At 42.9% G+C, this 27,431-nt stretch overlaps 1 protein-coding gene across 1 annotated transcript in view; it reads right to left on the reverse strand.

Moving 5' to 3' along the window:
• Positions 1-25,881, reverse strand: part of RAP1B (RAP1B, member of RAS oncogene family) — a 31,942-nt gene extending 6,061 nt beyond the window's left edge. The window contains exons 1-5 of the mRNA XM_082782763.1: positions 25,734-25,881; positions 7,168-7,252; positions 5,713-5,781; positions 2,876-2,932; positions 802-942 (exon numbers count right to left, since the gene is read on the reverse strand). Of these exons, the coding sequence (XP_082638889.1) occupies positions 802-942; positions 2,876-2,932; positions 5,713-5,781; positions 7,168-7,224 (324 nt within the window). The 5' untranslated portion in view covers positions 7,225-7,252; positions 25,734-25,881. The remainder of the gene's footprint in view (positions 1-801; positions 943-2,875; positions 2,933-5,712; positions 5,782-7,167; positions 7,253-25,733) is intronic.
• Positions 25,882-27,431: the final 1,550 nt, after the last annotated feature.

Consider the following 27,431-nt stretch of genomic DNA (forward strand, 5'->3'; position numbering starts at 1 on the left):
ACAGTTATGAATGAGATATGCTATGAGCACAGTTATGGATCACAATATGATGAGCATACTTAAAGCATTCATTGCTTTTTCCCCAACCCCAAAGAATTTTTTCTGTCTGGTGGCTACAGCCTGCAAAATGTCTGTTAAAAACAATTTTACTGATGTGAAACATCTGAAATTCTTACTTTCATTAATGATAAAAAGTAAGATATTCACTTCCTGTAACCATAATTTATTTTTTTTAAATCCATTCTAAACAAGAATGTTTTAGCCTCACTTATAACCTTAATAATGTTAAGGGTTAAATACTGAAATTGTGTGGAAACGGTATGACTGAACTTACTGGCAAGAACACACAAAATATAAAGACTGCACAACATGCAAATTTAAAGATTACAGTACAGTCTTCTGTAAGGACTTTGTGCTTTCAAAATACCACATGCAGTATGCATATTATAACGAAAAATTTAATGTAAGTTTGAGACTTCATTGTATAATGACGGAGGTAAAAAAAAAAAAAAAAAAGATGCTTTAGAAACATTTTCTGCAGTAGTACAGGATAAGGTTATATACAGCTTCAAGCAGAACATTTTAAAGGAAGAGATTAAATACACAATTCTCTTCAGATACCATATGTCAAGTTACAATTTTCCTCCTTTGCCTTAAGAGTTGCATTTCTGTTCTATGCATCTGCTGGTTGATTTGTCTCTTAATTTAAGGCTTGGAACCTATCTGATCAAAGTGTATACATTACAACATCCGCAAGGAGAACTCTAAATACAAGTCTTTAGCATTTATAGCAATGCTTACATCATCAGTGTCTTTGACTCGAAGAATCTGTTCTCTTAGATCCTGCAAATCATTAAACGTGGACTGTGCTGTGATGGAATATACTAATGCAAAACCTTGTCCGTTTTTCATGTATAGGTCTCTCATTGCTGTAAACTGTTCCTGTAATTAAAAAAGATAGAGATCTTGCATTCAATTTGCACTTTCTTTACACAAACTGATGTACACTTCAGGTCAGAAAGTATGATGCATTTGTATTCTCCCCCCTTTTTTAAACTGACTAATATTTTCATGTTTTATGGTAAGCATTAATGCAAATTAAGATACTTTTAACTAAATCTCAAGCTTGGAACATTTTCTAGGGTAGCTAAATGAGCATCTGGACATTGCCAAGGCCTACAACCCTGGAAAAAGTCATCACAGAAACTGCAGTAATCTCAAAAGAGAGAACAGGAACAGAGCGTAGAAGGTACAGCATAGTCTGTAGATTACAGATGTTACATTCCTCCTGAATCCCTCCTTATATACCAACTCCTTCCTGTCTCCCGTTTATTCTTTAAAACACACTGCAAAGTAATCGCATCTGTTTCAGTCTCCATTTTGTAGTCTAGGCACTTCCTATGTCAAATTCTACTTTCATTTTCAAGGAGATTGAACAGAGGATGGAGATCCTCAACAGACCTGTCACATTCCCTAGACTTTGGTGACAACTATGAAGATTCACTGGTGCACCACACAGCAGCAGCATTAGGACTTGTTGCTGTTTGCAGGCTCTCACTACTATGACTGTGCTAGCATTTGCCTTTCTGGCATTGCTGGCTTTGCTGTCTTGTGACTGATCACTCACTCACCTGGCCTCGTCACTATTATATTACAGGAACTAGTTCATCAACTGAAAGTGCATGACCTCAGACTAAAATTTCACTCCTCTTCAACTGTTCCAGGTCATGTAGCCCTTTCTAGTGGAGCGAAACTCAAGTATGATACAGGATTTATGAGGCTAAGTAACAGAATTGTTTAAAAGTTCTATCTGCTTGTATATATGGCCTCAGCTGTAAAATCCAGTTACCTTCTTCTTTTTATTTGTTTTATATATGTTAATTTTAAACACAATTCCCTATAAACTTATGGTTTCTTTTGCGAGGCCATCTCCTCTGTGGTTGCGTGCATTGAGCATGTTAATTTGACCTCATTATACCTCAGCTTTTGTGATTAGAGGCAAACTAATACAATGCAGTGCAAACATTTTCAGAATGACACGAGACATTTCAATTCTGCAGCTGGAGTGGAAATTTTAGGTCAAGATTTATTCTACATACTAAATATCCACACACAGATTTTGCATGTTTGTACCCAAAAGGTCTCTCTTTTCATATACAAGGTTTCTTCTACAGCTGTACCAAATACTGTATGTCAGATGAGAAGAAGAGTATACTCCAAGGGAGCAGCCACTTGATCTTTCTGTAGCTTAACACAACCTTACTCTAATGTGGAGTTTAAATAAATGATTATGGGACCAGATTGCTATTATAGTTCAGAAAACACATGCTATACTCCAAGAGTCTTGATTCACTGGAATCAATGAGGGAAATGACTGGTTCCAGTATTATTTTGGAACTAAACAGGAAGAAAACCTGACCAGTAAAGCGTATGGTTTATGCTGACCCTTTGCATGAGTCCACATAAGCTGACTAAAGTGGTACTATTTTTATCCTGTGTAAGAGTCCATCTCACAGACAATAGAAAAAGGAGAGAACAAGAAAGCACTTTTTCTTCAGCAACAGAAATCAAAACCAAGTAACCATTGGGTCTAAATTTGCCTCTGGGCAATGTAAACTTAAAACAGCAGCAGAATCACTTTTAAAATGCTCAGTCTGATGTTTCCTTTATTACAGAACATTGGATCACAGGAAATTTGCAATTCATTTTCTGTTGCAATACTCAATTTTTGTTGAAAAACAACTTTTATTCAATGCACTGACCACAGTTACTCTTTAGCAAGCGAGGAAGGAAACTTGTCATCATTCACATCCCTACGTTTTTTTGATAGCTTTAACACAGTACATCAGTATTTGGGAAAATTAGTTTTACATACCGTTCCTGCAGTATCTAAGATTTCAAGCATACACTGTTGTGCATCTACTTCAACTTGCTGTTAAGAGAAAGAGACAGAGTTAGACTGTTTCCTCTTGCAACTGCACTCCAAAACCACCACGAGTTGTGATTTTTATAAGCAAATCCATAATGCATAAAGCAGCATAATGGCTTAAGAAGTTTATAAGGATATACACTTTGAAAACAGCAGGAGAAAGGTTTTCAAAGAGCCCCTGTGACATTTTCAAAAGCAGCTTCAGCAGCCAAGTACCACTTCACAAAGTGATTAGGAATTTTTGATTATGAAAAATGAAGGTTGCTAAATTTGTAGTAACAGTTACCAGCAACTAACACAAGTCATTTCTACTTGTTCCAGGGATCATTCACAGAAAAGTCCAGGTGAAACCTACAAAACTGAATTGGCACGCTAATGCTCATTTAATAGTCATTAAAATCAGTAAGTGGTACACAACATACAATACACCTAGCAAGCCATTGAGACTGATTTCCCAAAATTAAGCCTTTAGTGACACTAATTAGGATACTGATTCAGCTTAAAAATAGAACGTTTAAGAAACCAGATCAATTTCTGCATCTATTTCTGAGTTCGCCTGTCTAGTTTCTACACCTCCCTGCATCCCCTTATGTCTTCGAGGGCAACAAAGGACATGGAAGTGCCTTCAAGCTGTTTCAAGCAGGCTGACCACGTTTTTTTTCTTTCAACCTATCAGTACACTCTCCTTAGTTGTACTTCATGTAAAATTATTAGATGGTAGATGAACACTCAAAAAGAACTGTGTCCCCCATTCCTTATACGCCCCTTATCACTAGTTTAACTTCAAGTTTTTCTTCTGTAACTAGCTAGATTAGAGCTTTGGGAGAAAAGAGTTACGTCCACTCCTCTCATACCTCCCTCATCCTCCCCAGGAAAGGAAATTCCTTTAATAGTCACTATTTTAGCATGTATTGCTGACAAAAGTATTCAAGCTAATTAAGCAGCACCCATTCCCTTGGGTTTGATGAATAAATCAAGGCTAAGTTTCAAGACGCCCAATTATTTCACTCTGTTTTAAAATTTAGCTCCAGACAAACAATGTTTTTCAAGCCACATTCTCTGAACTTCACATACTTTAAAATTAGATTTAAAGTCCAGAATACAGAATTGCAACTGACAAAGAAATACATTTTAAGGCCACCTGAGTCAAGAAGCAAGTTAGAATATCGCCTAGAGTGAAGAAAACAACAGCATAAAGCGTCATCCAGACTTAAGCAAAAGATGTAGCCCAGTTGATTTGAAAAGAAGCATACAAAGAGATATTCCTAGCTGTTTCGCAACCAAAACTGAAACAAACATTTTAAGATCTCTGGTAAAAAAAAAAAAAAAAAAAAAATCACTAGCAAAAGGCAAATTTATTGAGATGGCTTCACTTTTTCAGGCTCCATAGAACCATTCATTGGAAAAAATCATCCAACAAACATCAGAAATCTAATGTGACCTGAAGAATGCAAATATATAACAAGGGAAACATTTTACTTCAGAACAGGTTGTGAGTATTTCTGGAGTCATTTATTGCAGGGCTTTTGCTGTGTCAGACCCACTGACTATAACAGTTTAAAAATTCCTGCACCTCTAATATAACAAAAAAAGAAGTTGCTACATGTTTTTTTCCTGCTGTTGTGTCTTTAATAAGAGTTCTGGTCCTGTTTGAAAGCCCATATGGTCAAGTAAGACCAGGGTTTTTCCAGCATACAGATTTCTATGAGGTCAAAGAAAACAAATGTGGAATTGTTTTGCTTTAATTCCTCTTCTGTTCAGAAGAGCTCCTGGTAACTATAGCTGCAATGGCTGTTAATGAGCCTTTTCATTCCAGCAGGAATACCTTCCCGCTGGTGAAAGAGAAGGTCCTGCAGTCTCAGCCCCATCCCTAGCTAGGTTTGTTCACCTTGCCTCCTCTATATAGAAAGTAATATTTCTGTGGTCCCCTGGTGACTTACATTGGAGTATCAGTGAGACTGGACAGTAATTCAGGTAACAAAATGAATAAGTTTGAGAAACTGACACTGATCTGCTTCACCAAATGGTTAACTCTTTTGGTAGTAGTCCAGATGTAAGCCTGGAATATTAATCATGGTCTCAGCTAAAACTGAAAAGTGAGCAATATGGAGATTTCAAGATAATGCAAGCAGAGTCAGGCCTTGCAGCCTGTCATGCTGAAGATGAGAAGAGAGGAACTAACAGGCCAGAGTGTTTGTTCATTTATGATAGGTTTGTGTCAACATACTAATAAAACAGCAGTCCATCTAATGGAAGCGTATCGAGCTATCAGTGAAATTGTTAGGAGTCCTGTATGTTTCCTCTTGTATTCCGAAGGTGAGCCTGAATTTGGTTTTAGTACATTCTCATAGGAGCAAAGACGCTTAGAGCCTCTGGAAATCTGCCTGCAGATACTAACTCAATATACAGCTGTATGTACCTACACGCATTTGTATACAAAACCATAAATACGTTACTATATATATATATGTGTATAAAATAGCATATATGCGTATATACCTATATAATAAAAATATTTCTGTTCATTTCTGACAAGTTTATTTTTTTTAATTGACAGGCCAGTAAAGTACTATGCCTAACTATTAAAATGCTAATCTTGCATTACTCCTTTCAGACAGACTTTTCAAGAACAACTTTACAGTTCAAACTTCAGTTACTAGATATGACACGACATTACCAGGCATACCCTTTTTGAAGCAAAAACCTCAAATATTTGACAACATCTACTGCACCTTGAAGCAAGCATTTAAGTTCCTGTGACGCAAGAACATCTTTGCACCTACCTTTCTGTAGGAATCTTCTATCGTAGGATCGTATTTTTCAACGAATATTCCTTGAACAAACTGTACAGTCTGCAAGACAAGAGTTCTTGTAAGATCCTTCTTGAATACTGTACAAAATGTCACAAATTACTGTTCTAGGTGTATATTCACTTATCCTTCACAGTTTTGAAGGCAAACTAAGCGAGTGATGATTATAAATGAAGTGAAATTACAAGAAGTTAGAGGCATATGCCTATTTGACTACATATTGTTAGATAGAGTAATACTACACTTTCTTTTAGGCACTCTCACTTGGAACATAAGAACTAAAGCATGCATTGATTTAAGGTTTGTCTAACTGTTGGAATCATTATTAGTTTTCAGTTGAATAGGATACAGTACAGCTGCATGGCTTTCACATTTGTATTTAGAAGCACTGCATCTTTTACTACTTACCTGCCAGCACAGGAATTAGTCACAAAATAACTGCCAGCACTTACTGCTCCTAACTAAACTCAGTAAAATATTCCTGTATACCTAGTGTGTAGGAGATTTTTAGCACAAGTGGAACTTTACTACTCAATGGCCAAGCCAGAGCAGACAGGTTCAAATCCAGACATGCTGCAGTAAGGTAAGAATGGAGGTGAAGGAGAAAGTTCTTTTATAACCTAAGATGATTTGTCACATGTCTTCCTTTAGGAATTGCTTTGTAAAATAATAGCTTCTACCTGATAAAATGTGCCTCTAGATCTTAATTTGTGATAAGGTGCACAAATAAACTGAAAGACGTAAAGTTCTCAGTTGAGCTGAAAACTTCATATTCTGTGAACTTTTTTAGTGCTAGTCTGTCAGTCTGACTCTAACTTTTCTGGACCCATTTAGCTGAAACTCACAAGCTCTTTGGTGTACAGTCATCTACCTGCTGCAGTTATTCACCTACTTGCAGGCAAAGACATAGAAAACATGACAAACTTCCCACAAATATGTAGAAGGATAGAAGTATTTGCATTTAAAAAATTAGTGTTTTGGACACTAACAAACATTACGCAAACAGCACACTAGAGAACTTTCTAGAGACAGAAGTTACCATGGCCAGGCATATGCCTGGCACAGTTCATCATATTGGTTTCCCAAAGCAGCTTGACTTCCCACAAACCTACGCATGCCTGGGTTATCCAGTGAAGCTAGAGACCTTCATAATGCTCCGGTTATGCATTTCACTGTGTGGGACTGGCAGAGATCTGACCAAGCTCCAGCAACCGACCACATCCAAAAATACCAGCACGCGAGAGTGCACCATTGGATGCGGAAAGTGCTGACAGATACAGAGCAAAGGGTGTAGCTATTGTAGCCAGGAACCCTCAGCAGTCATTGCTTACATGTAATGTGCAAAAATAATGGGTTAGCAGAGGGTATTAGAGAAAAAGCAAGACACCAGGAATCTAAGAACAACTTCAGCTGCTTCACAGTACTTACCAGAGCAGACTTTCCAACACCTCCAGAACCAAGAACCACTAGCTTGTATTCACGCATGATGCAAGAGATAAGTCGCCCTCAATACCTAAAACACACAATAAATTTACCAGTTTTGTTCAACAGGATTACTATTTTAGCGTTACTACGTTATTACTGTTAGCTTGCGTGTATAACAAGACAAAAACAGTTAAATACTGATATAAAATGATAAAGGCAGGACAGACACCATTGTAAGCAGGCTTAACCTAAGCAGGATGTCATTTAATTATTACACACCATGGCCACTTATTCAAGACAGTAATGGTGATCAATAATACTTTTCCACCTAGTGCAAGTAAAGTACCGACAAGTGCTTCGTTTGAACAGGATTTTAAGGCTTCAAGAAGAACTGTTATTCATGTGTTATTGTGTATAGTTTCATGCTCAAAATATTACAGACTTGGAAATGGTTTTCAAACGGAGATTTTTATATCCTAAGAAACAGTAATTTGGAGAAAAGGCAACAACAGATTAAGACTCTTTGTAATGAAGAGCTCAGTATCATGATCTTGCCAAAATATCCCAGGTGTTTTGAAGGAAGAGTCAAAGTACCTGGCAGAGCTGCTCGTACCTACATGCATACAGCACTCCCTCGGAGGCCTCTGGATATAGGTATCCTTCACTTATAGCATGGAGAAATTAGGCACAGAAATTAAATTTGCTCCTATTCATAGGGAAATTATTTGTATCACAGCACACTGTTTATCGATCTGTGTTCACCACAAGAACTTATACAAGCTTTTCTAGACAGGAAAACAAGTCTTTAGCACCCCGCTGTGCCTATTTCAGGGAGCATTAAGGTGTTTCCCAGGTTTCTCAATAACTTTTTCCCTCACAAGAAGTTCCTTGCACTGTGTGTCTTGCAACAGGAGACCAAAATCATTATCCCCAGGAGTCACTCAGATGCCTAAAGAGCTTGCAGTTTTACAGCAGCATTCCCAGTACTGAGTATACGTTTATCAGGTAAACAGCTGCTAATGCTCATCACTCATGGTACTGAGGTAGCAATTCTAAAAAGACATAAGTTTCACAGCTACTACATCCTCTCCACAGCCATCCCCCAAACTCGTTTCATATCACACAAGTTTTTGCGATTTCATATATACATGCACATGTGTAAGGGATTTTGCTCATACAAGCTGACTTGCATGAAGTGTCTCCAGTTTCCTCTGAAAACCTGCACCATGCCACTAAGAACATTAGCACTGACTAAAAAAACAGATAGGAAGCTTCTTGAGTGAACAGCATCTCTTCATTTGTGGCTTCATTTATGTGGACTATCAGCCAGAGCTTCTATCTACTGGCTCCAAGTTTGATCTACACCCAGAAAGCACAACCTTGACACCGCAACCCAATTCTCTAAGCAGAGTTTGATAAAAAGGCTTCAGGATTTTTATGTTTTTAAATGCAGAATGGCCATTTTTCAAACCACCAACTCTTAATGAAGCTACAACAGCAAGCTACGAACAATCAGATAAATAGTATTTTCTCTCTCACACCACTGTTCTGCCATAAAAGAAATATTGAATAAACCCTACTGTAGTAAAGCTAACAGTTACTGTTAACAAGAAACAATTATCCAAGAGGAGATGGCATATATTTGCTCATTCGGAAGCACTTAAATGCCAAACGAAGAATCATTCACAGAGAGACTTGTATAAGAAAATTAAACCAGCCTCTTCCCACTGAACAACCATTTTTCAAAAAGAACAGCAGGATCACAGAAGTTAGTATTAAAAAAATAATAAAAAACCTGCTTAAATCTGAGGACTGATTAATGTTCTGCTAGATACCTAAATGTTGTTATAATGATTGTGGTTTTACAACTAACTTGAAGCAACCAAAATACTATTTTGAGACCCTTCTTCTCCGAGAAGCTGGGAGCTGTGTGCTAGCTGGTGTGCCTCCCCACAGCTGCCTGCTGGATCTGCCTGCGCCTCTTCACTGGAAGCCAACCTGGCAAAAACTAAAGCAGTGCCGCAGATGTTGGGGCAGGTCTTTGGGTTATACACACCAGAAAATGTACTTCTTACAGTCCTGCTAGCAACCAAGAACTGCTGCAGCTGTGACTCTACAGGAGGAAGGTCTCAGCTCCTCCCCTGCACTGATTCCAGCAGGTACCAGATGGAGTTATTTGTTTTTGTACGCCCTCCCCGCCTTCAAAAGACAAAATCATCCTCCCCCAGAAGAACTTCCCTGCAAAGAAGGGAAGCAGAAGCAAGGTAGGACATAGCCCTCTCATCAGCAGTAACCTCACAGCATCTCTGGGAGTCACGCCATCTGTTTAGCACGCACCACGAAGACGATTTACATAGAAATTAGAGCACCTCCATGTCAGTGCTCATCTACGCCATCAACGGTTAACCCCACATTAGCTGAAGACTGAGAAATCAAGAAGCCAGGCCCTATTTTGTTTTCTTCTTGCAAACACGTTATGAGCAGTATTATTTACCTGAACTATTTCTTGCGCCTTAAGCAAGCAATGGGTGTGCAAGGAGAAAGCAGCGAGGAACTAACACTGACCTGATGCCCAGCAATGCAGGTCTCTCCACAGGCTTCAACAAACATCAGGACTCTCCAATTTCACACCTAACAGAACAACTTTTCATTCCTCCCTTTAAGTAGTTTTCTTCCACCAGAGCCACGCACACCGTTTTACCTGCTTTGCACCCTCATAAACGTTCAGTTAGACCCACAAAGCCCTAAATCGTCCAACCTTTCTGCAGACAAAAAGGCTCGTCTAACTGTTCTGAAATACACCTTTCAAACTCATGACGAGTTAAGCCTGTAATTACCTCACCTGTCATTTCTTTAAAACAAACATTCAGTTATGTCTTTATTTTTGGAAAGGTGTCACTAGAATGACAAACTTAGTCAGAAGAGGGGAAATCCCAGTGCAGTAATCTGGGTGAACTGCAGCAATTTCACTGTCTTGTAGAGGATGGTTTCAGCAGAATTTTTCAGTATTTGGTCTGAAGTTAGCAACTAAATATGCAGATGTCAGTAATGAAGGCTGACAGTAATTTAGAAGTAATAGGACTTAGAATAGATATTCAATAGCTGCTGCTTACCCAGTGGTTTGAGTCATTTGTGACTTTCAGGAGAGTTTAACACAAGCCAAAGCTGCTTTTGGCATCCAGGTTTGGAAGGAAAGCCCTAAATATCCAGTGCTCTGGAGCTGGTTTCACTGCTTTTGGTCACAGTACGTAACTGAAGCACGTATACACTCTTACAGCTCGGTCAGCCAGCCTTCTTAATCTGTGAAATGCCTAAGCAAAAAGCTTTGCAATGAAACACAAAACCACCTGTTTTCCAAAACGCTTTTTTTCAAGCTAACTCTGGAATAGCACCTGCAGAAGTACCAGCTGCCATCTGCTCCCACCGCACAGGCTCCGGGTAGCAGCCCTGAAGTCACTTCACCTTCCTTGCACTGCTTTCTAACAGGAAAGAAACTCACTTCGTGGCTAGGAGAACTTTTCCTAAGGAAAGCAAAATGTCCTGGTTAGAGGTCTCTGTCTCTTTCTCAGCCAAGAAACCACCAGTCTGCAAAGCTAGGAGCATGGCAGACCAGCAGCTATGTGGAGTAAAAGAAAAGCTAGCACTTTTTCCACTGACCAGTATGTGCCTGTTGGCTATAAGCGTGCCCAGCCTGGGTTAGGACTCTGATCCTGCCTGAACTTGACTTTCCCGTGGTTCCTGACCAGCCTGACCTGGCCCTGCTCTAGCTCCAACCCATCCTTCTGCATCGTGTGGCGTACGGACTGCTTGCATCCCAAGCCTTGATCTTACTCTTCCTTTGCTTTTCGGATTGACATAATGCTGGGTTCTGGAATTAATATTGCATTCAGCTCCATCCAGCGCCGACAATTTCTTGTTGACTCATTTATGACAAATGGTGGAAGCAGAGGAGAAGGATGGAAGACAAAGGATAAAAGGGGAGGTTTAAGCCATAAAGCACACAATATTTCAGTTACCTAATGGCATTTTAAACAACAGAAGCCATTAAGCTTCAAAGCAGGACACTGATGTAAAAAGTTCAAGTGTTGAAAGCTACGCGTGCTGTAAAACCTAAGATGGATGCACACATTTCTGGTGGATGGCCTTCTCTGCCTGAAAAATAAAACAACACACAAAAACAAACAAACAAAAAACTTCACTAGCTATTCTAGAGCAGATACTGACTGTGTGCAATCTCTCCTTATAAAATCTGCCCCTTGCATTTCACACGTTCTCCTTCCTGCCCTTTTCTCGCCCACTACCCCAAGAGGCAGAAAAAAGTGACTGGAAGAACTTTGTAAGAGTGCACGGTTATGAAGCCACTTGTACGATCCAAACAAGAGCTCAAAGTGGCACCTTCAGAATAGCTTTCAGCAGTTGACACTAACCAGACATTTCAATGATAGCCTTTAATTCAAAGCAATCAGAAAGCAATTGTATTACTTAACTGGAAAAATACAGGATCGTTAGATCCACTGCTCTAATGACAAGATCTCACTTATTCAGATCAGGAGACAGTCAGGATTGAGTGTTTCCTACCTAAAATTTAATGTGTTAAAGCCACAGCCATATCACAGCGTGGTCAGAGCATCCAGAGCAAGACAGGGTCAAGTCCAACAATGTTTGTCTGTACTCCCCAGATCACCCAGTCTCAGGAGGAATGAGAAATGGATATACTCAGAAGGGTGTAATCAGAAGGAAAATAGCACAGTATCTGACTAATAGATAAGCAAAATCATTTATTGGACAGTAGTTTGTAAGAAGTATCCACAGAATTGCCCAGCAATTAGACACAAATAATTTCAAACTTATTCTGACCCAATAAACCAAGCAATTTGTTTGAATCCCTACCTTCCCTCTTCTTTTAGTGGAGTATTTTAACAGAGATTTATGCTAGTTGGAAGAGTGGCCGTCTTTAAGGTGACAGGCGTTCAAGGAATGAGAGCAATAATTCCTTTGCTTTTTCATTTTTCTGCTCCTCTAACTCAGAGAAAAACTCTGTCCACTGTGGTCTCTATGCAGGCACTAAAGAAGAGGAAGACAGGAAGCATGCAAAAACAGTGGCCTTCACCCCCCCTCACTGGAGCAGGGACTGTCTTTCACAACTGAGACAAGTGTTTATACGCACGGATATCAGCACAGCCAAATTCTGGAGGCATCCAAAGCAAGATTTAGCTAGAAAATCAGGGAACTTACTCTTCTCCAAAAATACAATTTTCACACAAACTGGACTCCAGCGCTGTCTGAAGTACACAATCTCCCAGAAGTAGTGAGCTCCCTTTGGCACCCACAGCTGATAGAGTTGAGGTGACTTCAGTAGCTGCCTTGTGTGCTTCCTGAGATGTAACAGTCCATAAAGCCTCCAAGACTGTGCAGCCTCTTATTCGTCAATATTACTTTTACTAATTAACGCATATATTAATGCATTAGTGCTACTACACCGCATTAATATACAGCATGTTAATGTAACTAATGTACCACATTAATACATTCATTAATACATTAAAAAGAACAACGTTAATTTTTCTTACTCTTCTCTGCCATCTCTTACATTGTCAGGGGATTACTCCTAGTCTCAGCCATTTATATTCATATATAGATATAATCCTTTTATTTTTATATTTATATATCCTTATATTCAAAAGGTTTATCACCTCTTGAATATAGAGTAGAGCAGAGATGACATTCTTGTTTTTTGGTCATCCCAGTTTTGAACAGAGTACTAAAAGGTGATAACTAACTCAGAGATGATAACTAACTCAGTACACGGTTGAGAGTAAACAAGGAACTTTACTTTAGAGGAGAATTGTTCCCGAAGCAGGACAGCCTGCTTAATTCCACTTCTGACTGGCACACTTCTTCAAAATCAAAGTTCTTGATACAGCTCTTGCTCCTCTAGTTTATAAAAATGACTGCAACTTTCATCCAGTGAACCACTGCTCGTTCTTCAAAGGGCATCTTTGAATGAACACCATTTGAACAGAAAGAGGAAAGCTTAAGCAAGACAAACCATTGGACAGAGAGCACGTTAAAAGGTTCACATCTTTCAAGACCCCTCTACACAGAGCTTGCTTTCCGCTTCTGCCCTGATCAGATAAAGTGGGAAAAAGTGCCTCTTGGACATTTTCTGGAAAGCTTTCTTGAAGCATGTCTCCAGACAAAGGTGAACCAAAGTGATGACCCTAAGGAAGTCAAGGAATAAAAAAATGCTCTTTTAGTGATGACTGAAGATGCTGCACGCTTACTGCCTGTGAAGCCTTCCTAAAAAGCAACCACACAACGAAGAACTCAGAATTCAGGCAAGTTCAAGTACCATTTCAGGCATCTGAAAGGATTTGGACTCAATATGACAGTTACGAAGACAAGTTTTTTTGGGGGGGTTAGAATTTAGTTTGTTCTTTTTTTTTTTTTTCCAGCTCTTTCAGCTTCAAATTTTGGTTTCTGATTCAACTTTGGTACCTGTCTGAGGAATGGGAAAGCCAATCAATCAATTTTTCCAAGGGATATTAAACCAAATGAAGCTGGAACTAGAACTCACCTCCAGGCCAAAACAGGAACTAAACACATTCAGTCCTTGAAGATATCCCTGAGACTTGCTTATGCAAACTAGTTGTTAGTTGTTCAGGTATGGATTTAAGCAAATAGTCCTTCCCAGAAGCATTATCATTCTCAGAACTCTGCAGACACCACTCTCATGTTCAGGTCTTGATGTACTGGTTGTATTGTTCAGTGCATTCACTGAAATTTTCATACCTCTTCTGCCTCTGCATATTTACCTCTTCAGAAGAGGTGTTTTATTAGAACCACCTTGGGAACAGTGCTCTCAAGCTCCTCTCAACTCTTTCCATAAGTAAAAAGCTTCAAACATCTGAATGACAGATCAAGCAAATCAACTGACTGGTTTACCTGCTTACCAGTTGAGAAATTCACCATGGAAGAGAAATCCTACTTCTCAGAGAGGGGATGTTAGCCCTGAGATGGAATGACAGGACAGCGGTCAGACATTTCGAAGAACAGCTCTAGCTCATTCACAGGACTAAGTCACTCTGACCAAGGCCAGGGGATTGTTTCATCCAAGAAAAGCTGCTTCCCAGCTCTGGTACTGGCCAAACCTAAATCTTGCTAATTGCCTGGGCTGTTCAGATTCCTCTAAGTTTTGAGTCTCTTGGTTTAGAGCCCCTTCTGTGTTGGAACAGGCAGTTAGGGAGAACATGGGCTGTTCCTACCATTCCTCAAATATTTACACGAGGAGAAGTCCTAAATTCTTAGCTCTAAACACCAAAACAAGGAGGGTTTTCTCAGTCCATTCACTTCCACAAGCTTTTAGATGTTTTAGGAATTAAAGCAACTCACATAATCCTTGCTCAATAGGGTGATCTCTCTTACAAGAGTTGAGTTAAAATACTCCAGAGTTGACTTTATCACACTTATCTACAGAAAACACTATTCCGAAATCAATTCGAGACAAGATGCAATGAAAAGATGATAGGGTCTAATTGAAGATGTTTATACTCAAGCCTCTGGGAAGAATAGCTAATCCATTACTAATGCAGACTTTCTGGAAGCAAATCAGCTGCTCAGTAAACACCAGAACTTCTTGTTTCTACTTTTTACCTGATTTTGACACCTTTTTGTCAAGACAAGAAGCTATTTCTGAAAGAAAATGATTTGTCAGTTAGCTAGCGAGTTCTTCTGGGCCCTAATGCAGCAGTTTTTCTTGGACAAAAAGATTTCTTCCATTATCTTCAAATATTTTAACTGATGCCAGAGTATCTTCGAAAACTTGCCTGGACGATTAAACTTATCCAGTGACAGGATACGTCATACTAACCACCTGAGAAAGAGGCAGAAGCACAAAAACAAGTTACTGCAGCACAAGCAGGGCACGAAGGTTTAAGTTACTACTTGAACATCCCATGGGGATGCTCATCCTACAGAGATAACCAAGTTTTCTTCCCACCATTGAAGAGAACTCCATGTAAGTCATAGCAAGGTAGAAGTTCTGCAAAGGATCTAGCACACTAAATGTCACATGCAAGCTTACCTCTGGGTAGTTCTGGGGTCTATAATTAGTGTAACTGAGTAATTTCTCCTCCTCCCAAAGTCAAAGTTACCTCCCGGCTAGATCTTAAATCTGAACACACACCTGATGCATGCTCTAAGGCTGAAAACCGCATACTTGAAGCCACAGACATCTCAGGATGAGGTTCCAAGCATGAGACTAATGCGCATGCACAACGTGCAGCAGCTTCATACCAAGAGTAAAAAGCCAGCTTGTTTCAAAACAAGTGATGCCATGAACACTCTTAAGCTACTAAAAATAATGCAATGCTCCAATACTGAGCTGAAGTTTCAGTTTTACGCAAAAACTCAACTATGCCAGTTCAGGTTTTATAAGAGACTCTAAATTAAGTTGTATTAAGCCTATTTAAGCCTCAGTTGGACTTTGTAACTTCTATCAGATCTGTTTTTGGTAACTGTTTGCCGTGGCACCCTTTTTTTCCAGTCTGAGTAAAGCAGCCACCATCCCCCAGAGAAGTTGTTTGTGCGTGCTCTACCAGCCTGACTTCCAGCTAAAACGATGATCTCAGAATTTCTGAAGAAACCGACTTGCAAATGGTTTTGATGCTTGCAAAGAAAAATCCAGGCAGACAGTGAGCAGAAAGACCACTCAGATTTTTAAAAATACTACAAACATATTAAATTCAGAGAAAGCACAATTATCACATTATAATATCTTGCCAGCATAAGTATTCAACTATGCAGCAAATTTTGAGAACTGACGGCAATTTACAGCTGCAAGCTTGTCTCTGCTGTCCTTAGAGTAGGGCCAGTATTTAGCTCTAGAACTTATTAATTAATAGACTGCCTGAACTTATTAATTAATGGACACGGAGAACCTGCCAGGTTTGACCTGATGCACCTCCCAGTGTCTCCTCCTGATTAACAGCGGATTTGATCATTTGCTTCTCCTCATAACCATTCTAGTAAATTTTACCTTTCAAGTTACAGATAGAGATAAAAATAGCAGGACTACAAGCAAGGTGCCCAAGTTTTCAGAGTCAAGATACTCCCCTTGTAAAAACACACTTCTGCAGTTTGAAAGTTACGTCAAAAATTAAGCTTTCTGGTCGGTTTAAGGCACTCCTCTTAGGAAAAGAGGCAGAAAGGCAGCTTTATTCCTGCCACAGAAACAAGACCTACCCTCGAACTCCAGGCGCTATCTGTGTAACATCTGCCAACCTTAGCTCTCCTCTGCTTGTGCCGCTGGCTGCTGAACCCATCCAGCCTCGTGTCAGGTTTCCACCTTCAAATGTACATCGACGCCGAGTCCAGCTGCAATTCCAGGATGTCCTGGGTCTTTGTCCCTCCTGCCAGTTTGTCTCTATAATCCACGCATCGTGTACAGGCCTGGCAACACGAGAGCTTGCGTTCTTCCATGCCTACTTGCACCGTCTTCAATATTAAAAGTTGGATTTCAGTCCTGTTTGTTGACATTACTTACACCTCCTCAAGGCACGGACATTTCCCTCATCACTACATCCCCTTTTGTTACTGGCCACCGAAGACTGGCTGGTGGAGCTCCTTGGCATGCAGCTCTTCAACCACCACCTGAAAATTTCCTATTTCCAGTTAGAAGCTAACAACATCATGAGATACAGAAAAAAATCATCTTCCAAAGTGCAACTTATGCCAAAGTATCCTTCTGTAGTATGATTTACAGTCCCTCCGTTACAACTCAGGCTAGTAGCCCGAGATCTGTCTTAGCAATTCTCATGTGCCATTCTAATTAAGATTAGAAGTTTTATCTGTCGGAAGGACACTGATCCTATGCAAATTGAGAACAGTAGGTACTAGCAATCATTACGGCAACAAAATTAGCTCTTCTATGATAAATGAACCAGAACAGAAAAGTCACGTAATTGTAACTTGGGTCTGTTTTGAGCTCTCAATCAATGTTTCCTTAATAGAAGCAGTTATTTGAATGTGAGCAAACATTACTTGAGTTATACATAATTCCATAAACAGTTCCTTTTTTAAAGCTTAAGATTTCTGTCATGAGGTTAAGTTAGGCAAAAAAAAAAAAAAGCACACACAAACCACCAGCAACAACTACCATCTCCTGCCACACGATTATTCTACTTCTGCAATAATGGAGGCGTGACTTAATCGCTTCTTTCTGCATTTATTAGCTGAATCCACTGATGAAGGTGAGTTTTGTGTGAGATATGAAACACTTCATGGAAAATTTCTTTCCTGTGAGGGTGGCCAAACCCTGGAACAGGCTTCCTAGCAGGGTGGTTGATGCCCTGTGCCTGCCAGTGTTCGAGGGGCATTTGGACAGTGCCCCCAGTAATGTGCCTTGACTTACAGCTAGCCCTGAGGAGGTCAGGGAGCTGGGCTGGATGATCTCTGGTGGTTCCTTCCAACTCAGCTCTTCTGTCCTAGAGCATCCTGCTCTGCTTCTGGCAGCAAGGCAGAACATTGTGAACCAGGGATGGCAGCTCCTCAGGCAGCGTGCGACTCCCAGACACACCTCAACTAGAAGACGACAGCTGCAGAAGTTAACCCCAAGCCCAAAGCCCTGCACAGAGGCACAGACAACCGGTTTGTCCTTGAGGCAACTGCTAAGTTGTTGCAGCTTCACAGCAGAGTGCTTAAAAAACACTAAAATAAATGCTAGCTTATCTTCGCATGCCAAGCTGCGATCTGCAGTAGTTCCTCTGCTTTGTGAGCCGCTGATGCATCTCAGACAGCTCCCCCCCCCCCAAAAAAGAATCTTATTAAATGGGTCAGAAATTTCCGAGAAGGAAAAATCTGACAGTTGCAAGCAGGAGCCCAAAGAGAAGCAATTCACGTTTGTAAGCCTAAGCTCACACACACCACGACACCCACACACAGAGCTAAGTAATTTTAACCAAATGAATTTGAATCACACTCAGCCCCACGCCGCTATTACACGGACTGGATCTTGAGTTACCAAGTTAGTATGGGTTAAACTTGATTAAACAAGTCTCCACAAGAGTCTATTTCAATCTTCTTAAGACCAGCCTCGTTCTCGTTCAGACCACGCTTTTTGGTTCCTCTACATCTTCAAAGCTTGTCACTTACTGGAGAAACCTGTACTTCCTTCAGATTTGCTTTGCTGTTAACTTAAATCAAATGTGTACTTTCACAGGGCAGCAGAGGCTGTCCAAACCAAAATTTAAAGTCAGCTCCAGAGGTTTGGACAGGAAGACCTTTCTATGTACAGAGCAGCATGCCTGGTCATCTAAGAGTCATCTATTATTCAGACAATCACTGCACTATTTCAACAGGTATTACCACCACATCCTAAACGTTTTCCTGGACGAGTTTTACCTCCAGGAAACCAACGATGTGCATCTCTAAACAATCTGTATTTTGGGCAAAGCCTCAGTGGAAGAGCAACTTTTCAGTCCACCCCTCGTTCCAGTGAAACAAGTTTATCCTTCACAAAACCGCTCTTATTTCCACATCACTCAGGGAGTTCCCGGTACAGCCAGTGCATCCTCTTTTTGGGTTTTCGGCGTGTGGCTTCAGCCGCCTGTAGATAAGGCTGCGAATGGTTCCTTACCTTCACGTCTACTGCCACAGCAGGTTCAGCATTCAGCTTCCAAAAGAAGGTTTTGGCTTTCCTTTATGAAACGTCCAGCACAGAATTTCATTTTTAAAAAGCGCTCTGCATGCAGTTAACTAAGGAAGAATTACAGGATTTGAGACTACAAAGATTTTCAACTCAAGAAATTTGAAAGAAAATAGATATTCACAAACTGCATCTTAAGATCTTGCCTCTAGTTAGGAGCAGGATGTACTTCCAGTGAGCAAAGCTACATTTTTTGGCTGCTGTAGTTAAGTGAGTCCAAACTAACGTGCATGTAATGTTGCTTCTTCGTTAACATGCTGGCTAGGCAGGACCCAGATTCCTAGCAGAAAAGGAAAAGGCAGCTTCAGGACTTCTTGTATCTTTGTTTGTCAAGAAACAAACTGTACAACCTACTTGTTCTTTTCATTGATGGCTTCACACGTAGTACTCCGTTTCCTCCCTCTAATTCCTGCTCGCACAGACACAGCGTTTCTCTTCTGAGATTCTTTTAGGAATTTGATGAAAAGCAACACAGATCAGAAAGATGCCAAACACTCGCACATACAGTGGCCTAAAGCGCTTTATTGTAAAACTGCGCTTTCAGCTACTCTGTTTTTGCAAAACTTCAGCCACCACACTTTGGTTTTCTATGCAAGATCTCTGGCTGAACCTCAATATAGCTCAGGGCGTTTCCTGAAATAAAAGGTTGAGGGAGATGAGAAAAGGAAAGAGCATCATAAAAAAAAAAAAAAGAAAGCAATGGGCACACTCAAACATAAAGCAAGGTGAAAAGGTAACAAACTAAAAGAGCACACAAGGAGCAAATGATTGTTATTCAGAAATGCTTGTTTCTCTCCAGTGTTCAGATATAAAAAGCAAGCAGAGAAGTCTGCACCAGAAGTAAGGGCATGTGAAAATCAAGCATCTAGTTAGAAGGAAAGTTATGAGCACCTGGATTTATTGTGGGATCGCAAGCTTCCCCCTGCTGGTCTCCAAACTTATTCAAAGCCCAGAATGATGTATAATCAAGTAACAGGATGCCTCTTGTCTCTTCAGCGAGATATCTCCTAATCTGCTGCATAAATCAGATGAGATTTATGAGAAAGACGGAAGAGCGATTCTCTAGCATGACAGTCAGCTATTTTTGCCTTTCCAGTGTTCCTGCTCAATGCCACAGGACTACTACACAGCCCCCTATGCTCCACCAAGAGCTAAGATGACAATTTGGCACCAATTTCTAGAAGCACTGCATATTCTCAATTAACTAGTGTCAGCAAGACATTGGGTTTTAGAAAAGCATTTCACAGCACGTTAAGAACACAAGTCCAGGGCAACTTGACTTGTGTGCTTCTATTCAGGGAGTACTGATGATGTTAAATGACTTCAGAAATTCATCTGTGGACTGGTAATGGCATGGGCAGTAACTCTGAGGATGAATTTGTACTCGCAAAGAACTCACGTTTCTGATGCTGCTCATGGTGGAATCCGTGAAAACACCCAGCACTTCCCATACACTTGGGCAACGTAACAGCACGCATAAATAACAGCACAATGTGGTCAAGAACACCACGATCACCGTCAATTCTCCATTTAAAACAAGTCAGGAGGGTGACAGAAAGCCAGCCTGATATACCCTTACACATACACACTAACTGTGTAACTGCAGGAGCACAAGGATCGAGGTTTTGCAGCCTGTAAATCCTCCAACAATGCTGTCTGCAACAACCACTGAGAAACTAGGCAGGGTATGTTTTATGGGTCATCTTTTTTAAGGACATCCAGCTTTTGGAACATTATCTTGTAAGCAGTTTCATAATGAAAGATGAGAGGAGGGTTACCGACTGCGTCTTACAATGTCTTAGCGATTCACCTTACCTACTTAAGGCCTGCAAGATTAATAAGCAAGAGGTTCCTGCCCTTGCACTTGACCACACAAGCTGGACACACAAGCACACAGCTCAGTCCCAAGTGTAAACATCACCTTATAAACAAATAAATCCAGTCCTAAATACTATGTCGTGGAGAAAGGTTCTTAAACAACTTCCATTTAACAGATTACCTCTCTGCTACAGTCCAGTTTGCTCCCCTCCACATTTAGAAAAAACAAACAAGATGTGCTTCAGCTTTCCACTCCTCTTCCAGAGAATCACTTTTGGGGAAGTATCAGACCAGGTGTTACAGAAGTTTAACTGCAAACAAGAACTGTGCAACTTGGCTATCAGTTTCATCCAGTCCAAAGGGTTTTCAGCATATTAACTTCATCTTAAATAAAAATCTGACTGCATGTGAAGCTAAGTTTTTAAAAAAGGAAGTAGCTGCTGTGGCCTGGCCCTACATCCCTTGAACACACTTTGATTTCGGTAATGCTGAAGGAAGTCCCACAGCCAGCATCGTTCAGGTCCTCCTCCTGCTTCCTCTTCCTCCCCTCTCAAGCTTCACACAGGTAACTCACAGGTGTCTGCAGCTCGTCTTTAAGATGTGGTGGTTCCCTTTTTGCTTCTTCTCGATACATGAAGAATGCCTTAAAGAGTTTCCCTTCATTGAAGACATGAAAAAAAAGAAATCAAGATGCAACTGACTAGGTTGCAGAAGCAGACTGCGTGGGGAAAAAATATGAGAAGACTCCAAAAGCTACGATAATTAACACAGAGCGACAAAAAGGAACACTTGCAGGGACTATTTGTATTTGGGAGTTATTTTGGATTAACTGAAGAGGAGGCTGGCCAACACGTGTGATTTGGGCAGCAGACAGCAAATTCATTTCAGAAACAGCTTTGACCAACTCATTTCATGAAGTTATGAAGTAGGCCGTGGTAAAGAAAATAATGTTGCTGAATTGAATCTTTACCTTTTACTTAACAAAACCAAGACTAATAAAACCTCATAGTTAAGGCAAGTAAGGTTAACAGTTAACATTTGCACCAACATCAACACATTTTGATGCAAAGAGCACATTTTCTTCAGAGCTTCTCTGAGGAAAGCCAGGAATTACAGTTACAGATGCTTGCTTTAAGGCTTGTCTTCAGTTAAGGAAAATAAACTGTTCTCCTGTTCCAGTTCTTCAACCCTGTCCAGAAATTTAATGATACAAAATTTCTCATGGCCCTAAGATTGGGGTTACATGGAGAATTATTTCGTGAATTAGGAACACCGCCACCTGGTATCCTTTTTGCAGAAGAACTGGTCAAATAATTAGGATTTTGAACACCTTCCTGTGCTGTAACAGCTGCAGGAACGATAGGTTGATCCGAGCAGCCAGGGGTTCCCTGAAGAGGGTCTCAGGCTGGGGGGAAACACGAGATGCTGCGGCTGTGCCGCAGGACGCACGCGCTCGGCCACGGGAAGGGCCAGGCAGGCTCCCCCACTTCTGCACTCTGGTCTGGCCTTCCTCCCTTGGCCGAGGCCGAGCTAACCACGCTGACTGTAATTGGCAGTCTCCTCTCAGAGTTGCAGAGCAGGGATTTACTTCAAACAGCAGCAGCTCCTCAGATTAATAACTAGAAAGCTGAGCGGGACAATGCGCTCGGCGCTGCCAAACGCCTCCTCGCCTGCCTGCTTCAGCTCTGAGCAGCCCCTTCAGCTTCGCTTCCCTGCGGGGTCGTGCAGAGCCTTCACCCCTCTGCCTCACTGATGGACCGTGCTGGGAAAAACCCTGCCTGTGAGCAGAGAGCATCCTGAAGAGCTAGAGGGCCCGCGACTCATTGTGTATTTATTTCGAAAGTCACTCAGGAGGCAGATTGCCAAGCCCGTGCGTCCAGCCTTCCTCCCTCCCCTTGTCGCTAAAAGCCCATGGAGATAGTTCGGAGTTCACTGCACAGAGATGTGCAGACAGTTTAAAAAAATAAAAAATAAATAGGAGGCCTTTTTAGCTGCCCAGTGCTTTGTTGGGCATCCTAAAGCATGGGAGACAAGGGCTGCAAGCCAGAACTCACCGCCACTTCCGAAGGTAGCCTGGCTGAGTTGCGCTATCAAGAAATGATCTGCACCACCAGACGAGGTCTCCGGCTGTCTCCAAACACTGCTTGCCTACTACAAGCAAAGCGTCACCGCCTCGTAATCAACTCTCTTCCACTCTGCCTATCCCACTCAGCTCTCTCATGCTTGACAGGCCCCGAGACGGAAGCGATACACGAGATGCTTCGAGTGAGATGCTCCGGCTCTCCTGCAGTCGGCTGCTGAACAACTTTGAGAAGTGTCAAGCAATAAGCAGGTCCCCTGTTAAATGCCTTCAGACAACCAAAAAAACACCTTCCTCTTCCCTGCTTTGTGCGAGAAGAATACAACCTGACTATCTCAACCATATGTGCGCAGGAAAACAAAGTCTGCCTTCAGAAAGGAAGGTGTAGTTACTGCAGTCACTCCCTCTGTCTCTCCAAAGGAGGAGGCTGTCTAAAATATCCCTCTACCTGACCTAGATGCGACAGAACTCAGCAGAAGCCTGCCCCAGCTCAGCGGGGACTCAATAGGCTGACATTACACAGAGTACTTCAGTCTGCTCCTGTGTTTGTTCTGAGACAGAAGAGTGGCACTGCTTGCAACCACAAGCTAAATATAAGCTTCTGTTGCATAGGGTATACTTAGCCATCTATTTACTAAGAGTAATTCTGATTAAAACTCACAATAGCTTGGGAGAAATTGCAGAGCGTGCCCCGGAGAATTACAGAGCGCTCTCAGAAGTCAGCCAGGTATCTGAAAGTCATCTCAGCATTGCCGGCCAAGGACCCAGCTATTGTCTCACCACCCACCCAAGGATAACAGCGCGCCCGTTTTTAATCCCTACACTATCCCTGCCCCTCGGAGCACCTCTCTAGCTCGGAGCAGGCAGCATGGCACTACGGATGCCAGGACCGGCACTACAGCAGCACACACCGAGTACTCGAATTCTTCTGTGACTCCTGCACTTCTCATATTCCAGACGATAGGTGGACACCTATTTATTTCAGTTCCCGTGCTTACTAAGTGCTAGATCACAAGCTAAGTCATCTTCAGCACGCTTCCTTCCTCAGCCATACAGTAATTTCTTTCTGCTTTTGTAGGCTCTCACCTAGATTCCCATCTGTTTGCTTCTGCTCCAGAAAGGCTCTCAAATTAAAGACAGTCAGCTTTGCCCTGCAAAACTGGCACAGCACAAAGAAAACTGTCATGGCTCGCTTCAGATTTATTTTTGATGACCTGTCCTGCAGCAGAGCTGGAGAACAGAACAGCAAAATTTTAATTGCACTCAGAAAACTTATCTGGTGCATGCATACAGTAATCGAAGCAGGACCTCCGGTTACAAACAGTACAAAAGGCTATTTTTTTTTTCATCTGACTTCTGTTTTTATGCTTATAGTCTCTCAGCTCTGTTTTGCGCTTTAATTCACCCCCAGGCAGCCAGGTGCCAAGTATGATCAGCTTTGCTAAAAAAATAAGGAAAAAAAAGAAAAGGATGCATGACATTTATAGCATATGGAGCAACTCAAACCTCGGCTATTTAGCTGCATAAAGCCTTACCCTCCAGTTGCAAGCTAAACTTCAAGTAGTCCATACAAGTGCATGAAACGACCCTGAAAACAGGCAGGCACCGAGGATCAGAACAGTGCACACGGTTATTCGGAAAGTTTATCTGCAAAGCCTTTGGTGCATACAACCAAGGCAACCTTCACTATTCCCTCGGCTCATTTTTCGCTAGAATGAAGTCTCCGGGATGGACTTGGAACAAGAGTTTTTTAAAAAAAGGAATGGATGAAGAAAGTGAAAACGCTTGGCTGTGCTAGACATTAAGCTCTGTTTTCCCAAAGCTGGAGATTTTAGCACTGAATTAAGCCACCCCAAAGCAGAGCGTTGGGTTTGTTTTTCCAAGTTTTTTCCAACCTCTTTCCGAAGGGGAATGCGTTTATCTGAGTGGTGACTATGTAAGACAATGTGATTGCTTCTTTATCTCTTAATTACAATCTATGGGAACAAGAAGAGCGTTTTATGGCTTCTTTTTCTGCATCACGCAGTTTACCATGAAAGAGTCCCTAGAAAACTCTTTGTCATTCCCTGTCTGTGCACCTCAATTTGGGATAAAACATGACTGTTAGATGGTGGAAACAGCAACTTATACTGCTCAAAGCACCCAAAGGCAGGAGGGCACACACAAACCACGCGATTTTCGAGCAGAAACACCTCAGGAACACCCCCTGTGCCGGCCCGTCCCCACCTCACGCCGTGGGGGGACTTCTCCTTCCCCCCCCCCCTTTTTGTCACCCTCGCTCTGCCCCTTCAGCAACTTCGCCCAGCTGCTCCCACCTCCGCGCTGGGCCGGGAGGGGCCGGCATTGTGTCGCTGTGAGGGGAGGGGTGGTGCTGGGGGGGCATTTTCTTTTATATTTTTTTAAATTTGGGGGTAAAAACAACAAAACCGGAGGGGACCAGCCCCTTCCACTCGCTGCCACAGCGCAGCCGGGCCCGGCCGCGTCCCTTCCGGCCTCGGCCCCGCCGCCACCGCCGGGGGCTGAGCAGCGGCGAGCGGGGCCCGGCCCCGGTTCCCCCCCCCCCCCTTTCTTCCTCCTCCTCCTCCTCCTCCTCCCGGAGCCCCGGGCGGGCGGAAGCGGCGCCGGACGAGGTGGGGCCGGGCTCGGACTTCCCGCAGCCGGCACCGCCACCACCGGGGCTGGGGCTGCGGCTGGGGCTGGGGCCCGGCCCGGCCCTCCCCTCCCTCCCTCCCCTCACCGCAACTTTCCGCCCCCGCTGCAACTTCGGCCGCGGGCAGCAGCAGCAGCAGCGGCGGCGGCGGGGCGAGGGCCGGGCACGGCCCCATCACTCCCCCCCCCCATTCCCCTGCTCCCCCCCAACTCAGCGCCCCGCAGCCTCGAGGCATCGGCGGCGGCTCCGCCATGTTCCTGCCGCTGCCCCCATCTCCCCTCCCCTCCCGTCTCTCTCCCCGCCGCCGCCGTCCTTACCCCGCCGGCCGAGCTCCCGCTGAGCTCCCGAGCTCCGCTCCGCCGCCGCCTCTGGGCTGCCTGTGCCGGGGCGCGGCTTGGGGCCGTCGCCGTGACGCCGCACGGCCAGCCTCGCTCTGGCGGCGGGGCGGGGACGGGAAGGGAAGGGAAGGGACGGGAAGGGAAGGAGGGAGGGGAGGGGAAGGGAAGGGAAGGGCTGACCCTGCCTCCGCGCAGGCGCCCGGCCCCCTTCCCTTCACCCCCGGCCCCTTCCCTTCGCCCCCTTTCCCTTCCCTTCGCCCCCTTTCCCCTTCCCTTCGCCCCCTTCCCCTTCCCTTCACCGCCTTCCCCTCAGCGCTGCCCGCCCCTGAGGGGACGCAGCCCCCCCGGGTCTGTCCCGGCTTCACGGGGTCGTGGGCTCGTCCCCCCCCCTCTCTCCGTGTAATGGTGGCCGCGGGTCAGCGCTGAGGAGAAATGGCAGGAATTGGGGCTCTTCCACCCTTCGGAGGATCTGTGGATGGAGGGTGTATCAAAACCGTGGTGTGTCACTGCCTTTACGCAGCTCCTTTCGCCTCTGGATGCCAGCTGGCTGCTGTTAGCCCTGCGCTACAAAGCGGGGTGCCCCTGACCTGCAATTAAATTCCTCATCCCTTCATCTCCCCATTAAACATCATTGCCTCCCCGACACGCTTCTCCCTCATTTCCACACCAACATCACCCCCCCCCCCATCCCCATCCCCTCCCACCCATCGCTAATATTTTCCAGTCACAAATACTTCCGCTGATAAACGTTAAAAATAATCATTTATGATTCTGGGAGGGAAGAAAAAAAAAAAGTAAGCAAATAGTTAACATGGTGTGCTGAGATAAAACTTTTGCTCAGAGGAAGTCCACGGCATGGTGTGTGAAACTGACAGGAAGTTGCAAGGAGGCTTCTGGCAAGGAGAGTGGGTGTGGAGGAAGCGCAGGCTCTCTGCTTGTAGCACAGAGATAGAAAAAGGAAAAAAAAATATTAAAAGATGATGTTTCTCCCCGTTGCACATTGCAAACATCCTCGCTATGGGTGTTTGGGGGCTGTACAGCTTGGAGTGGGTGCGTGGGAGATGCTGGAGGCCAGAGCAAACGCGGTCAAAGAGCAACTGGTAAATTATCTGCCCTTGGCTGGAGGAGCTTCATCGAGGCTCACGATGAAAGTGACACATTTAGAAAACATTTTTGAGTGTTGCTTCCAAATCCCAGACGTCACAAAATCTCCAAAGTCCAGGCAAATCTCTTGGTGTTTTACAGCTTAAAGCCTCGTGTAGTACTTTGATAATGAATCCCTGTAAATGACGGATAATGCCGGAGAGCTCAGGCGGTGAGAAACCGAGTAGGCAGAAACCAGTCCTTTCTCGGCGGGGCATCCTATGTGGGGCAGAAGTCATAAATCAGATGTCAAAACTGATAGTGTCTCCGGAGTAAAAAACATAAGAGCATCTCTTGCAACAATTAGCTTAATAGTATATATACTCACCAAACAGAAAAAAAGTTTTTTTTAGACTTTTTTTAAGTAGATATTATTATCAGCTCCCAGAGACAATCATTATACAGATTAAAAGAACAAACAGAAAGATGCACCCTCTGCCGTCACAACTTTCATCGGTGACCTAGATTAAACCCAAATAACAGGCAGCGTTCAGAGAACAGATGCGTGTCATCGCCATAATAATGTTTTACAGT

This window comes from Aythya marila, assembly GCF_965140915.1.
Source record: "Aythya marila genome assembly, chromosome: 1".
NCBI classification, from domain to species: domain Eukaryota; kingdom Metazoa; phylum Chordata; class Aves; order Anseriformes; family Anatidae; genus Aythya; species Aythya marila.